The sequence below is a fragment of the Aspergillus stella-maris genome (assembly GCF_047715825.1).
Source record: "Aspergillus stella-maris strain CBS 113639 unplaced genomic scaffold BDV14scaffold_71, whole genome shotgun sequence".
In the NCBI taxonomy this organism is placed as follows: domain Eukaryota; kingdom Fungi; phylum Ascomycota; class Eurotiomycetes; order Eurotiales; family Aspergillaceae; genus Aspergillus; species Aspergillus stella-maris.
Genome location: NW_027396865.1, coordinates 161,239 through 176,977, shown reverse-complemented (window position 1 = coordinate 176,977; position 15,739 = coordinate 161,239). Strand labels below are relative to the sequence as shown.

General features: G+C 50.9%; 4 protein-coding genes across 4 annotated transcripts; 1 reads left to right on the top strand and 3 right to left on the bottom strand.

The window, feature by feature from the left end:
- Window positions 1-495: 495 nt before the first annotated feature.
- Window positions 496-8,959, bottom strand: BDV14DRAFT_211463 (polyketide synthase; the record flags this gene model as incomplete). The annotated part of the gene is made up of 9 exons (XM_073776095.1): window positions 496-1,729; window positions 1,805-2,525; window positions 2,644-6,580; window positions 6,646-7,396; window positions 7,457-7,658; window positions 7,718-7,834; window positions 7,903-8,035; window positions 8,083-8,463; window positions 8,528-8,959. The coding sequence occupies 9 exons, from the start codon at window positions 8,957-8,959 to the stop codon at window positions 754-756; spliced, it is 7,650 nt and encodes a 2,549-aa protein (XP_073623941.1). The 3' UTR covers window positions 496-753.
- A 502-nt stretch (window positions 8,960-9,461) lies between these two features.
- Window positions 9,462-10,733, bottom strand: BDV14DRAFT_204256 (uncharacterized protein; the record flags this gene model as incomplete). The annotated part of the gene is made up of 2 exons (XM_073774491.1): window positions 9,462-10,317; window positions 10,393-10,733. The coding sequence occupies 2 exons, from the start codon at window positions 10,731-10,733 to the stop codon at window positions 9,462-9,464; spliced, it is 1,197 nt and encodes a 398-aa protein (XP_073623940.1).
- Window positions 10,734-11,375: 642 nt separating this feature from the next.
- Window positions 11,376-12,922, top strand: BDV14DRAFT_204255 (FAD-dependent oxidoreductase; the record flags this gene model as incomplete). Its single annotated transcript, XM_073774490.1, has 4 exons — window positions 11,376-11,689; window positions 11,773-12,415; window positions 12,466-12,852; window positions 12,908-12,922. The coding sequence occupies 4 exons, from the start codon at window positions 11,376-11,378 to the stop codon at window positions 12,920-12,922; spliced, it is 1,359 nt and encodes a 452-aa protein (XP_073623939.1).
- Window positions 12,923-13,121: 199 nt separating this feature from the next.
- BDV14DRAFT_204254 (class I SAM-dependent methyltransferase) lies at window positions 13,122-13,829 on the bottom strand (the record flags this gene model as incomplete). Its single annotated transcript, XM_073774489.1, has 1 exon — window positions 13,122-13,829. One exon carries the CDS (start codon window positions 13,827-13,829, stop codon window positions 13,122-13,124), a length of 708 nt encoding a protein of 235 aa, XP_073623938.1.
- Between the last annotated feature and the right edge of the window lie 1,910 nt (window positions 13,830-15,739).

Sequence of the window (15,739 nt, the reverse complement as noted above, 5' to 3'; positions counted from 1 at the left end):
CCATCGTACGAGTGATTCTTCTTCATTTTGAGTCAGCTTATGGGAGTTGGCGCGTGTGGTATCACGAGAAGTGATTCCATCCAAGCGCCGCTCAAGTGTCGTACGCGAAACATTATATACGCGTGCAGCTTCACGAGTACTGTGTAATTCTTTCTTTTCCATAGCAGATATTGCAAGTAGGATTCGACCTTCCTTCTCAACTGAATCCCTTGGTCTGGTACGCGCTTTTCGTGGCATGGTTAATGGTTGAATTTGGTGAGTATTCCAATCGCGGCCAAAACGCGTGAGGTGGCCCGCTCGCTTACATGGCCCGCTCGCTTACCGAATACGTTAACCCAAACGGCCAAACCGGTTATCCAGTCCACGGTTTTTGTCTAGGCTCCACGGCAAGCCTCCCGTTGTCTTCCGGAACTCTATAGCCACGAGAACCGTGGGTGTGTTATTGCCTCATAGTAATGTTGGAACCTTGTGCTAAGGTTTGCTTTGGGTTTGCTGTAGTTGGATCATTTTGTCGGTGGTTGAGGTGATCGAGGGGTGCTTAGTAAGAGATTAGATAACTTAAGTTAACTAAGTTGATGTTGACGACCTCACCATGAGCGTTTAAGGAACATCAGACAACATGGAATAGCAATATTCAGGTACGTATCATCATGCTATGCAGGCAAAGCTCTTTGATTGTCTGGCCCCGCGCTAACCCATACCACAGCTTAGGTTCATTCTACCCCTCCCCTCCGTACCCTCCGTAAACCCGCCTCAGCCAGATGAAGCCTTCACATTCGGAATCAAGCTCCCCGGGAGCTTCTCAGTCACACTGCTCGCCAACTCCCCAATAGACGCCCCGCTCTGAATCTGCAGCACCGGAACCTCAACCTGCAGCTCCTTGAGAAACCAAGTCCGTAGATCAACTGCCACCAGGCTGTCCGCGCCTAGCTCCGTCAACCGACTGTCCGCAGTCACAGAGATGTTCTCGGAGAGATGTAGTTTCTGTATTATTTTGGCGATGAGCGCGCATAAGACTATATCGGCTGCTTCGTTCAGGCCCTCAGTAGCCTCTAGCTGTTTCTGAACGGGCACCTGCCCAGCGCCGGTCTCGCTACCTTGCGCCGTGTGCGAGCGCAAGCGGTAGTTGACTAGCGGCCAGGTCTTGGGGTCGGTGTACCAAATGATATCGGGATCTATCTCTGGGTCGTGCTGCGTTATCCCGCTGACAACCTCGGGGTTGCGGTGCAGCGCCGGGTTGCCGGCTAGGATAGCCTCCGCGAAGGTCTCGTGCAGGTCCTTCTCCGAGACAATGTGGGTGCCCACGAGATCGGTTATACGGCGCGAGAGCTCGCTGCCCATGCGCGAGATGTACCCGACGCCGCGCACCTCTGCGGGGTGGATAATGCTACCTACGAGGCCGCGCTCGCGGCGGTGCTGAATCAGGCTGCTCATGTAGTTTGTCGCAGCGCCGTAGGAGGACTGCCCGACATTGCCTAGGATGGACGACGCGGAGCCAAAACAGATGAAGAAGTCGAGGTCTTGATCCGCTTCTTGCCCGTATATCTCCTCGAGGAGTCGGCTGCCGTCCATCTTGGGTCTGTAGGTTTCGAGGATGTTTTCTAGCGAGACGTCCCTGAACATTTGGTCGAGGAGGACCATCGCCCCGTTTACGACACCTCCAACGGGGGGCATACGTTTACGGATGGTATTGTCGACGCGGAGGATTGATTCACGGTTTGTGACATCCCTGTTGTGGGGGTTCGTTTTATCAGCAAAATCAGCAAATACTTAACAAGCTGTGTAGTCCTGCCTCATCACTTACATAGGCTCAACCCTCACCCGAGCTCCCAGTGCAGCCATATCATCAAGCCACTGCTTTTCCACACGTGGCGTCCTACTAGCTAACACTATATTCCGAGCTCCCCGCGTAATCATCCAGTGACAAACTGACTGTCCCAGATCCCCCGCCATACCGACAAGGAGATACGTCCTGTTTCCCCGGAGCGCAACTTGCGAACTCGCAGGCAAAACACGAACGGGCACTGCGGTAGCCTGCGCCCAGTCCAAGATTTGGACGCCATCAGTATCAGGCCTCCGCTTGCTCTCATCACCATCACCACGCGCGACAAACTCATCTATACACGTGACGCTGCCGCCTGACAAGGAGACATTTAAGCTTATGGAACCGACGCAGTGCGCAGCGCGCAACATCAGCATGACCTGTGTCGCGACCACGCGCGCGGCATTGAAAACCTTGGTCACGGTGTTAAATCGAAATCCCGGCCAGAGGAACGGCGAGCGTTCTGAGAGCGTTTCCTTGGATTCTCGAGCTACGCTAGAGTGAAGGAGGGTGTTTAATTGAGCTGATATACCGTTGCACATGCTCTTGCTTCTGCTGCTAAAGTCTGCCAGGACAGAGAGGTTGCAAGGCAGAGCTCGGGAAAGCGCTTGTGTTGTAGTCCTCTCCCGCAGTAATAGCATCTGTGAGCTCGAAATTTGACTTGGTTTTGAGATATCGCTCGTGCTGAAATGCGGTTGGACGCCTGGGAGCTGTTAGTAAAGTGCATGTTACTCAGAGGCAGGGCAGGTCATTATTCAGAGGAAGGCTGGGACGAAGACAAGAACCGTGCCTCTCTCCTTCGCTTCTTCCTTTCTTCTTACCTTTGGCGACGGCTTGACACCAGATAGATTGCTTGAGAGCCTCGCTGGCACCGTGCACTAATAGATTTGTGTTTGGGGCGGCTTGCTGGACCAGGCTCTTCGCCAGCACCGCGCACGCGAAGGCTCGCAAGAATTCCGCCTCGTCTTTCTCTGTTTCGATTTCGCGGGGGAGCTCCGAGCACCAGGCCGAGGGTACTAATACTCTCGACGCGATCATGTCCGCAAAGGCTACAACCCGTGTTCTCGTCGCCTCGTCCGTGCCCAGGACGAGTGCCAAAAAGCCGGTTTTGCCGATCTTCAAGCCTGTTGAGGTGCTGTATTGAACTCTTATCGTGGTTGTGTGGGTGTTTTGCTGCTGCTGGTTGGGGTGGAAGGGGGTGCTGCGGCCGATTATGGCTTCACCCAAGGCATTGCCACTGCTTCCATAGTGATTATTTTGACTACTGCCCTGTACTAGCTCAGGCTGGCCTCCAATCCAGCATAAATTGACAGAGGAATGCGACAGGTCGACCAGCTCATGCACAACTCGCTTTGTGGCTGCGTAGCGTTGATTCAGGGCCGTGGCTTCCATGAGGCGCGGTATCATCATTTTGTTATTCTCAAAGCGCAGTTCTAGCTCGACACTGTCCACGGCAGACGCGTGGCTGTAGTCGTTGGTGCACTTAGAGTTAACCATGCGCATCAAAGCCGTGGCGATGACCTCGGCGTTGATGTCATTTGGCTCCACGATATTGATGTACTGGTGCAGCGAGCTCTTGTATTCGTGCCCGATGCAGCCGAGAAACCCCTTGCTCATGCTCAGGTACGGATTCTGGGGCTCAGACCCGGCGGTAACCCATAAAAGCTGTCGGGCGTCCTCTAGCATTCGTTTTAGAGCACATAGTTTGGTTTCATTGAGGTCTCGGAAATATGGAGCATCCATGTCTGCTAGACATATAACCGCTGTTGCAGCTGAGGACCCCTCAGAACAGCCGCCACCCAGGGAATCAATACTGACTGTATGACTGACTGTACTAAAGAACGGGGTGACCAGCTTTTGCAGGAAGGGTATGAGCTTTGATGTTGTTTCTGTTGCGCCACCAATGATCTTTAGACTGTCGTGCCTTGCGCTTACAAAAGAAGCTGTAAAAGGAAGAATCAACGGCTGCCGAGTACGCGCGATCCGCTCGTCAATCGCCTGACTGACGAAAGTCGAAAAGGCCCAAAACCGAAACTGCGGCTTGCCTGGCTGAGGGAAGATGCTGTCCACACCGCTGAAGCCCGTCTTCTTCAGGAGATGCTCCCACTGATGCGCAGATAGCTTGGGTCCCCAGCGTCTGTTATCATGCCTACGGCCCAGCCACCAGCCTTCAAACGCGCAGAATAGCAGGGCATCTGTCAGAGCCTGCTGGTTCGTGGTTTCGAGGGCGATTAGATGGCCGCCTGGTTTAAGGAGACGGCGCACATGGTTCATTGTTGTATCGAGGTGTTTAGTGGCATGTAGGACATTTGCGGCGATGACTAGGTCATACGCGCCACCCTCAAACCCTTGTTCTATGGGGTCCTTCTCAATATCGAGGGTCTTGTAAATCATTCGATCCCGGTACTCGGCAAATGTAGCCTCCGCGTCTTCAAAAAATCCGGCGGAAATGTCGGTAAAGGTATATGAATGAAAGTATTGCCCAAGACGATCAAAAGCAGCGCGGGTGACCGATCCAGTGCCAGCTCCTACCTCGAGAATTTTCATGTGTGGGTATCTGAATGCGAGCTGTGCCGCCAGGTCGCCTACTCGAAGGTTCATGTAGTTGAGCTCTTGCTCGACTTTGTAGAATCGGGTCAGCAGATCATTTTGCCGGTAGATCTCGATCATGGAGATCTCATTGCGCAGGAATGCAGCAAAGTAGCCTAGTATACTATTTGTCATCTCCACAAGGATAGGCTGTGCTTCCTTTACCAGAATGGGCAGCACCTCGTGTGGATCCTCAGTGGTCCATTCTTTCTTGCAGAGGGGGTTCTGCCCCGAGAAAGTAAGATCAACGACATGGTCGAACCATGCCACGATGTACTTGCGGTGTCCCTCTAATTTCTCTCTATCATCTGTGGTCAGCTGGAGGAGGATTGCTCTTATAATCAAGAAGAACATGTGCTGCGGATCATCTATTTTGCCAGTCCAGAACTGCACAGGCGGAGCTTCTCGGGGCTCCGCATCAGGCTCGAGATTTCCCCAGGTGATCTCGGAGAACATCGATCTATCGTCACTGGCGCTAGGTTTAACGAGTGGCAATACCTGGACGCCTTCGAATTGAACGAACCCTTGCGCGTGCGGGGTGAATAAGGTGACGTCTCCTGACAAACCATCTGGACTTGCGCTCGTAATGGTGGCGTCGAAGGAGAGAAACTCTCCCGAAATGCCTGCATTATTCTCGCAGAACTTCGGATTGATGGTTGCCTTCCGGATTTTTGTTGGGATTTGCAGGCGCGATAACTCCCGATCTCCCGGCGCTCCAACAGCACCAAGTAAGCACTGCAATGCGCAATCCATGGTGGACGGGTGAACAAGAAGAGAATCATCCTTTACATTGCTCAAGAAACCCTTAGATGTGTTGAGTTTGCGCTCCAGAGCAGTGATCCCCCGGAAGAGGCCGCTATAGCCGTACCCCAACTTCCTCAGGTGAGAGTAAAACTCATCAATGTCCAGGCTCGACATGCCAGATACAGGACTAGGCTTGGAAGGAAGCAAGTCCACTTCCATCTCGCCCCAGCTCACCAGCAGGTGTCCCGACGCGCAGGACTTTAAAGTCCCTCCAATTTCCGCATGGCAGTTAAATTTTGCGTAAGTGCTGTCACCCTCAATATTTACCTGATAGACCCGGAACAGTGTCCCAACCCCTTTGCTATCTTCCGAGAATGTGATGGCCTGGTTAATTACCAAGTCGTTGACCTGCACTAATCGAATAGACCTCCCATCTGCAATTTTCCTAGCGGCTTCGAATGCCATAGCAAGGTATCCAGTTCCAGGGAAGACTTTTTGAGATTGGATATTATGCCCGTCGAGATACCCCAGTTCGTCCGGGATTAGTACATTTGTCCAGCGCCATTCGCCCTCTGCATTATCTTCACTGAGGTTCCCGAGAAGTTCATTCCGCGGTTCGCGCTGCAAATGGGCTTTCGAGCGCCGTGTCTCGGTCCAGTAGGATTGGCTATGGTCGAAAGGATAGAGCGGCAAGTTCCCAACGAATGTAAGCTTCCTGTGTGCTCCCCTCAGCGTTATGTATCGTGTATAGTCAATCTTGTGAGCACCGAGATATGTCCAGAGCGAGCCAACAGTCTCAGCAAGCGCCGAAGCGGCAGTTGACCCACGACGCAGGGTATCAACATACGGAGTCACTGTTGATGATGCCATCTTCAGTGCTTCTGAAATGCCTTGGAGAGCCGGACCTTTGAGCGCAGGGTGCGGGCCCACTTCAATGATTAGTCCAGGAGCCGATTCCGCAACTGCAGCCATCAGCGCCTGGTAGAATAGGACTGGTTGGCACATGTTGTCCCTCCAGTACTCGCTTACCAGACCCTTCGCAGCATCGGGTGAGCGGTTAACTTCCTTCCCGCCATAAACGCTGGAGTACCAATGAGTGGAATTCGGCTCCCCAACTTGGATTTTACACCCCTCCAAGGTATGAAGATAACGCTCTGCGCAAGGTTCCATGTGATGGGAGTGATATGCAGTGTCCACGAGTAGAATGCGAGCAAATTTGCCCTGGTCCTTTAGCTCCTGCTCTGCTTCGCGGATTGCATCTGCATCTCCAGACAAGGTCACGCTAGATGGAGAGTTGTAGGCGGCTACCCTGATTCGCCCCAGGTATTGGGGTTGCTCGCAAAAGGCTATTGCGCCATCAAAAGACAGATCTGCTGCTAGCATTCCTCCCTTTTCGCCATTTGAGCCTTTGGCCATACGAGCCACCTATATGCCCGTCAGGATTTTTGAGTTCCAATTGTAGATGACTTATTCTTCCCTCAATGGCATACCTTTCCGCGCAGATGCGCAATGCGAATCGCATCGTGGGCGTTGAGGACTCCCGCAGCATATGCAGCAGCAATCTCTCCAGACGAATGACCGATTACCGCGTCAAAGGATATTCCTAGTGCAGAAAGAATATTGACAAGGACAATCTGTACAGCCGTACATAAGGGCTGAGCGACAGCAGCCTCCTGTGCTCTCGAAATTGCTTTCGGGGCAGCCAACTCATCAAGCAGGGAGATGTGTGCGCGATGGTTATCAGGCAATTTATCTAACGATTTTTGCATTTCCTCAAACCACACTCGGACTTGTGGGAAGATGCTCATCAGATCCGCGCCCATCTCTGGCCACTGAGCACCTTGGCCGGTGAATATTCCCAAAACGAATTTCCTCTCAGAATCACTTCGTGATATCACTGTTGAAGAGGCATTCGCTTTTCGGAGTGCAAGCTCATCGTTGATCTTTGTCTTGAGTTCATCTACCGTGACGGCGCACAAGGCCACGCGATATTTGAGCGCCGAACGCTTCCTCATTAGCGACCAAGATAGGCTCAGAGGATCAACATGGGGGTTCTCCGTTATGTAGCACTTGTAGCGACCGAGTAGTACCCCGAGCGTACGTTCGGACGCAGCTGAGAAAGCAAAGGGCATAGCAACCGGGCCGGCGGTGGTGAGTCCATTTTCAAGGACTTTTGCGGTCCCATGTAGACTGGGTTCGTAGCTCTCAAGAATTGCATGGGAGTTTGTACCCCCAAACCCACTAATATCGTGTCAGGCAAGCAGTTTATTTTCATGGAGCTATCAGGGTACAGTTTCTTACAAAGAGTTGACAGAAACACGTCGCGGCACACCCTGAGGTAGGGTTGGCCATTCCTCTAGCTTGATGGGGACTTTGAGCCTCGAGGAATAAGGCTCCAGCTTGGGATTCAACTTCTCAAAGTGCAGATTGGGCGGGATCTTTCCATTCTGAATGCATAAGGATGCCTTGAGGACCCCGGCCAGTCCGGCGCATCCTTCGCTATCTGAGGATCGAGTGTCAGAGTGTCAGATACATATTGCCAGCAAGACCAGGAGAACTGACGACCGAGGACTGTCTTAATTGACCCGATATGCAGAATACTGTCATCAGGAGAAGGTGTCGAGAAGAAAGTGTTGTAGATGCCCGAAGCTTCCTGGAAGTCGCCGGCCTGGGTGCCCGCTGTCACATGATCGTCAGAAAGGGAAAGGACTTGGGAATGGGCCATTTTCTCTTCCTCTCCCACTTACTGCCATGAGCTTCAAAATACTGCGGTCGATCCTCTGGATGGCTGACGTCCAGTCCAGCAAGAGCATAGGTTGAGCGGATCAAGCTCTCCTGCGCTTTGCCTGAAGGCATAGTCAACCCAAGAGTGCGTGCATCCTACAGATATCAGACTTGTGTTTGGGTGTTCCAGCTTGCTAACGTACCTGATTCACACCAGAGGCCCGGATAATACATTCTATCGGATCACCATCTGCAACGGCATCACCGAGTCGCTTCAATATTACAGAAGCCACTCCCTCCCCGCGAGCATACCCATCTGCCTTGTGGTCCCACATCCGACTACGGCCATTGGGGGAAAGCATCTGCAGGTTTGACGCGGCGATATACAAGTTTGGCATTAGGATCAGGTTGACACCGACTGCGGCAACAAGCGAGCATTCTCCTCGCTGGAGCGCCGAGATGCCCTGGTGAAGAGCCACCAGGCTTGAGGAACAGGCCGTGTCAATGGTCATTGATGGGCCATTCCAGTCGAAAAAGTACGAGATACGGTTTGCTAGATTGTTGCGTGCCACGCCAGTGGTGGTCTATTGAAGTGGATCCCACGTCAGCATTATTGAAGACAAAAAGCAGAGATGTGACTGTGCTCACGTATTCAGGAGCAGCTTTGTCCAGGGCCAACAGAGCTTCCCAGTCGACACACATGGCTCCGCAAAAGACACCCGTGGGGGATCCGCGAAGGGCTTCCATGCGAAGTCCTGCGGCCTCAAGGGATTCATAGACTGTTTCGAGGAGCATTCGCTGCTGCGGATCCAAACTGGTGGCTTCGTTTGCAGCAATGTTGAAGAAGGATGTGTCGAACTGCCGTACATTTTCGTCTAGAAAGTACGACTCCCTGACGTTGAGTGTCAGCGGGTTGGTTGGGTTTGGATGGTAGAACCCATCGACGTTGAACCTATCTGCTGGAGGCTTAGACGCGACATCCTTCGGCTTGCTGAGAAGCTCCCAGAGGCGTGACGGTGACGACGACAAGCCTGGAAGTCGGCAGCCTGTTCCTATAATCGCGATAGGTTCTGGTGACATTGCAATGCGATAAAACTTGTACCCTACTCGGGTACATGAACATGTGTGACAGAATGTCAAGCGCAAAAGCAGGAATCCAAGACCATGCAAGTGGACTTGAAAGAATATAACCAGCGACCGTCGACGTCACGAATATATAGACGCGTCCCAAGAGAGACACCGGTCTATGAAACATATGCACCTATCAAGTCGATCTTAGTACCTCAAAGTTGGGAAGGCACGATACTGTGGAATAAGTGTTTTGCATCAAAAAGCAACCTTTCAGAAATGTATTCGATGCCTGATAATCTCGTGTTGCACTGGACCTATATACGCCTATGGAAAACACTCCGGTATACTTCAACTGTCGTACCACCTTGCGAGACATGCGGACCATACTCTCATTGGACTATATCAGAGTCCCTAACTTAACGGACAGATTTTCGAACCGCACGCCCTCCCCCAACAATTCTCTTGGTATCTTGTGTTCTGGCCCCATTGTCCTACTGTCCTACATTATTACCTATCTTCGACTGAGACTGACGCCATAACCAGCGTCCAGCGCCGCCTCCAAAACCATTTCCTCCCTCTCCCAGAGCAACTCTACCGCAGCCCCCGAAAACCCACCGACCATAGCAAAAGCAATGGTTTTGAGTACGAGATAGGCCCAGTCAATTGTCCTTCCATGCATTGCGTGCGCAGTCCGGTACAATTCCAGGCTCCACAGCCATATCGCCCCCGCTGAGATAGTCTCATCCCACTGGAGCACCCACAAGGCCCCCTCACCCACAGAAGCAGCCTGGGCGGACGACCAGGGTGCAGTATTCAGGAATATCATGGCTGGATGGAGCGCAGCGGCGGTCTGACTATCCAGGGCGTTATCCAATGCCATTGCGGTCGTTAGCGAGATCGTCCATGTAGCAATATGCGATATGGCAGCGACGGCAAAGGCCAGGCCGTAGATGGCTCGGAATGCGGATCTGGTACGCTGCCAGTCTGTTCGAGATTCAGTTAGTTGTTTTCGGTCTTGGTTGTGGTTGCTGCTAGGGGCATTTGGAATGAACAGGTTTGCGAGGCAATGGACGGCTGTAGTCCAGATTGGATAAAGCTGCCATAATGCGATTGCGGACTGTCTCGTGATCAGCCACCAGGTAATTCTCTCTGGCAGTGTCACTAGGATGCAAGGCATCATGAATCCAAGAAGTATACTGATGATCAGGGCCTTGAGTTGGTGGATGGGAATGGAGAGGTTGTCTGCTGTGGGCTTGCTTGCCGTGGCAGAGATGAACAGATGAGCCGTGAGATAACAGGGCATAGCGATAGCATAGGTTACCATGAGCCCGATCTCGCCCCAGAGGGTTGGGCTGTAGAGGAAAGAGCTAGAGAGAGTGAGTGAGAGAGTCGTGTCAACCAGCTCCGTCGCAATGGACGGACTTTTGCGAGAAGGAACTCACGCGGAAGACGTCCTATTACCCTTCCTCAGAGACTCAAGCGACCACACAACCAAAGATAGAGTGAATACCCCCAGCGTATGCGCCAACATGACACTAAGACCAGGGCAGCTCCCGTCAAGAGCTGGCCCGTAGAATAGATACATGCCATTCAGCGTCTCATCAAGCGAAGCAATCCCCGTTGACCGAGCCCCCTTTCTCAGACCACCCGAGGCTGCATTATGCCAAACCTGGTCCTTCTTTAGAATCATCTTGATATACCCGTTCCTGTACGAGAAATCCAGTATCGCGTAGAGCGCAAGCGCGCTTAACACAGGCAGGATGTATTTCGTGGACTGTGGCATGGTAGCGGCGCGGTGCAGACAACGAAGACAGAGTTGGATGAACTGGACAATTCGCTGTAAGGTTTTGACATTAGCAGCCCATTGTAGCCTTGAAGCCTAGATAGATATAGATAGATGATACCTTCGCTGCCGTCCCCCTCCTGCGAGTGCTTGAATTGCACCGAGCCACCCTCTACCTAGGTAGTGTGATCTATGTACACAATTGAGGCGTAATGTGAGCCTGGGCAGTTGTGTAATGTTGCAGACTGATCATAGGTGCATTGAAGACTTGCGCAAGGCCGATGTCGTTCAAGCACTTATTGTATGACCCGATACCGTGCAAGAGCTGGATCGCTTCGCAGCCCAGTCCAGTCGCCTAACATGGCTTTGCTGAGCATATGATTTGAAATGGTAACACATTCGCATTCTTGATTGGGGTGCATTGTGATCCGAGTGTTGATGCTGCATGGGCATATGGACATATGGGCATATGGGACGAACCCCCTTACCTACCTCTAGCCGAACATCAGTCGCGATGCCGTAGATTGAAGATCCCTTTGAGCTAAGACATACTCTTGAATAAGTTTCAATAATCGGTACCGCTTTCAACGAGAGAGAAAATCGATCATGTCCATTGGTTTTTGAGAACCAACTACCTTACCAATGCCGGATCACACACAGGCAGTGCAGAAATCCCCCTTCAGGGTGATTATCGTCGGAGGCTCTATAACAGGTCTAACCCTAGCACACTGCCTTGAGCGAGCCAAAATCGACTACGTGGTTCTCGAAAAACACATCGACATATTGGCCGAGCCTGGAATCTCTATTGGCCTTATGCCTAACGGGTCTCGAATTCTGGAACAAATAGGGCTATACAACCAAGTCGACAGGCTCCACCATCCGTACAAGAAGATTTACCATTGCTTTCCTGATGGGTTCTGCCTTGAAGCTGATAGCCCTGTCAATATAATCAATCGGTAGGTGGGCTTCTCCAATCTCGGTTTCAAGACACGCAGGTTCAAGCTAATGATACTCGGTACCTGCCTACCTACCTACCTAGATTCGGGTTGCCGTTCTGCGTTATCGAGCGCCAGCCATTTCTAGATATCCTTTATGCTGGTTTCAAAGACAAGTCTCGCATTCATATGGGCAAGAGGGTTGTAGGGATCTGCCATACCCGCTCGGGGGTCTCTGTCAAGTCTGCCGACGGCACCACCTACACCGGTGATCTTGTCGTCGGCGCAGACGGAGTCCACAGCACCGTGCGCTCAGAGATGTGGCGGATGAAAAACGCCCAGCAACCTGGTTTCATCAGCGAGAAGGGAAAATCCGAGCTGGCTGCGGAATTCGGGTGCGTGTTTGGGGTTTGCAAGGCTCCCGCAGGGCAAGGTCAATGGGAGCACATCATCCGATACAACCGGGGGTTCTGCTTCTTGTTTTTCCCCGTCGCCGAGAGACTCATCCTCTTTAATGTAATCTTTAAGTTGAAGAGGAAGTCTTACTATCCCGATATCCCGCGCTTTAGTGAAGCTGAGGCAATCCAGGTGTGTGAGTCTGTTGTTGACTTTCCTGTTTGGAACAATGTCAAGTTTGGAGATCTTTGGGAGAGAACAATGAGAGTTGTCCTGGTACCTTTGGAAGAGCATTTGTACAAAATGTGGCATTACCGCCGTATAGTCTGTGTTGGGGACAGTGTTAGCAAGGTAAGGTAGGGTCTATTGGACACACTAGAAGGTGTGCTAATTCTTTACAGATGACCCCCAACACTGGACAAGGCGCTAACACAGCAATTGAATGTGCAGCAGTTCTCACAAATAGTCTTCGAAGCTTACTAAACGCCAATCATCCGGACAAACCGCTAGAGCAAACCCTCAGCTGCATGCTCGAAGACTTCAACCAGAAACAGTTCAAACGCCTCCATGCTGTTCATGCGGACGCTCGTTTTGTCGCCAGATTAGAGGCACTGGATGGATGGCCACTACGGATATTTGCTCGTCATTTCATGACATACTGCGGCGATATAGTCACCGAGAACCTTGCTCGGGCTGTAAAGGGAGGCTCTGTCTTGGACTTTATCCCCCTGACTGTTCGTTCGGGCAAGGATTGCCCGCCGTGTTCCGGGCAGCACTCCTGGGGATTGGTAGAGTTGAATAACTTTAGTCGAGCTTGGTTTCCGGCCATATGCTTTGCTTTAGTTGTCATTTTTCTGAGACAGGGCTATAGAGGACTAGGGCTAGGAGCCTCTGTCTCCTATGAGCAGAAACAAGCTGACTAGTCAACGTTCTTGTATGTAAAATCAAGATAGACAAACATACTACTAGTCAGGGCTCCTCTTGATTAACACAGGTAAGATGAATAGTATTTATGGGCCACTATTGATAGAAACTGAGTTCTATCCACCACAACCACCTACCCCCGCCTCGGCCTCATAGCCCTAAATATCAACACCGCCCCAACAACCTCACTCTCGACCTCCTCAAAGTTCCCTCTAATGAGTTTCAAGATCTCCTCTTTCCCATCACCCAAATTATCAAACACCCCAGTATAATTATATAACCATATAAGAACCCTCCCCAACAAATTATGCCGCACCCCCTTCCCCAAAATCGTACACCCAAAAAGCACCCCATCATCAGCAAGGAGCCCCCTCAGATTCTCAAACACTCGCCCCTTGGTAGCCATCGGTACAGGAAGACAATGCAAGACATACATAAGCGCAATACTATCGAATTTCTCATCTCGTTGCAACGAAAGCGGCTCGAGGATATCAGCCATGACACACTCGGGCTCCGTGGAAATGTCGTGCGCAATTCGGCTCGCGGCCTTGCGGAGACAGTGGATCGATGAGTCTACCAGTGTGAGCTTTTCAGGCCAGTTTGTTGTTCGTGCTGTGACGGGGGTGCGTCTCTGTTCGTCGTCAACTTTCGCGCGCAGATAGTAGCCTGTGCCGACGCCGATTTCCATGTGTCGTGCGCTGGTGTTTGCTATGAAGAAGGGGAGAAGGATGAATTTTGTGGAGCAGCGCCACCATAATCTGTTGGAGAGGATTTGTACGAAGAAATCGTAGAACCAGAGGAAGAAGGGGCTGTAGTAGTTGTATCTGGGTTTGATGGTCATGGTTTTGTTTGCCTGGTTGTCCACGTATGATGGGTGAGTGGTATTTGTTGATCAAGGAAGAAGATTCTCAATGCTTGGTTGCAGAAGATCATTGAAGCTTCCTTCTCATAAAGGGATTCGAATAAGCCCCAGGGCTAGCACATATCACATGGCACGGTAGGACAGTAGGACAGTAGGACAGAACAAGTACATGTAGGGTAGGATAGACAGCATGTGTGGGACAAAGTAGACAGAGCTTAAGCTCCGTGATAATTGTATCACCTTTTCAGCATGCTTGTCGGAGCTATTATACTTGAACGCATTACATGCAGCAAGTAACTCGCTATGGTGCTTAGCAAGGGAACCATACAACACCGTTACTACTCACAGAGACATAGCCATTGGATATGAGAAGGCGAAAGAACGTTTACGGTTGCTCCTGCTCAATTTCCTCCGACTGAGCATACCTGGTCCATTGGTACTACTGCTTGCCCTAATAACTTACCCACATCATAGTCTGCATACCTATTGATGTTTTGCAGCTGCAAACCTGCACTTCATCTTCATTCTCTGCTCTTGTGCCATATCCTCCGAGCCCAGACGTGGAACTTCCAGTTCCAATACCTCGATTTCCCTTTTTTCCTACCGATACCATGCCATACCATGCCAGTCCGGTCAATTCCAAATGTCTCCGAGCAGGCGACCCTCACGACTCGTAACGAGAAATCTAGAGCAGTATGCTCTAAGCTGATATAGACCGGCCCGTGCCTTTCCCTGATTAACAGGCTTTGTAAAGCAATTATGATCCGTAAGTGATCACAGGCTATCTCCCCAACGCCCAGTCCGTCCGACCCCTAGATTTCGTACTGTATACCTACTCATTCGGTACTATAATACTCCACATACATGGCGATAGACAAATAATCAACTTCTAACAAGCAAGCTACCAAAGCCAGCGCGCAGAAACCGCAGCAATCAACCTATTTACGCCTCATCCGCACGTAACATGAGATGAGGTGATGTTGCCCGGTGCTGAGGAACTCTCGTTTCGAAGGGATTATCTACCTTGACTCTGTGGCGCTTGGATACTTTGAGGATTAGGTACTGTACTAGTTGTGGCAAGAAGGTGGTTTGATGGATAGAAGATGGAGTTTGGGTGTTTTGAGGAGATATTTGATAGTAATGGTAGTGGTGGTAGTAGTAGTAATAGCGTTCAGCCTCTCAGTTCCCAACCTGCACAGCCTTGAGGACCTACATACCAGGAAAGCCATAGGCAGTCATTTTTCTTGTCTCATTGGGATAAACCCAGAATCTGGTTATACTAGGTCTCATTACCCCCTTAAGTTGATGTATACTTTATATTACCCTAAAAAGCCTACCAAAACGTAACTGTTCTGCTTGGTAGACTATCGAACTATATGTCAGTAAGTATATAAACTATATATAATGAAGAGGGATTATAACGGAGATATTACAGATCCCCCCCGGAACCCTGGAAGTCCTTGGCGGAGTTCATCCTGGACACTCAATTTTCTTTGATGAGAAGGTAAAAATCGAGAATACTACGCCTAAAACATACGGAAGAGCTCCTTAGAACCTGGATTTCTGCTCGTGAGAAGCTTGGGCCTTAGTAACTCTTAGTAGTCCAAGTAGTCCAAGTACGATCATCTCCAACAGACTGGCTGAAGAAGTGGTAGTTCTATTTCTGTTGGCTTAGTGTGGATGATGATGGAGTAGAAATTTACAAAAGATTCGAGTCCAAGAGCCCATCTGAGTCTATTACTGGAAGTGATAAAACAGAGGCATCGAGGATAGCTTGTTGATGGTTCTTTTCCTAGTAGTGCTACGCTGCGCTACTGGTTTGTTATGTGTATTCACCAAAGTGAGTACTAGGGCTCCGCAAATGGTTGATTTGTTCGATTGGAGTCGGG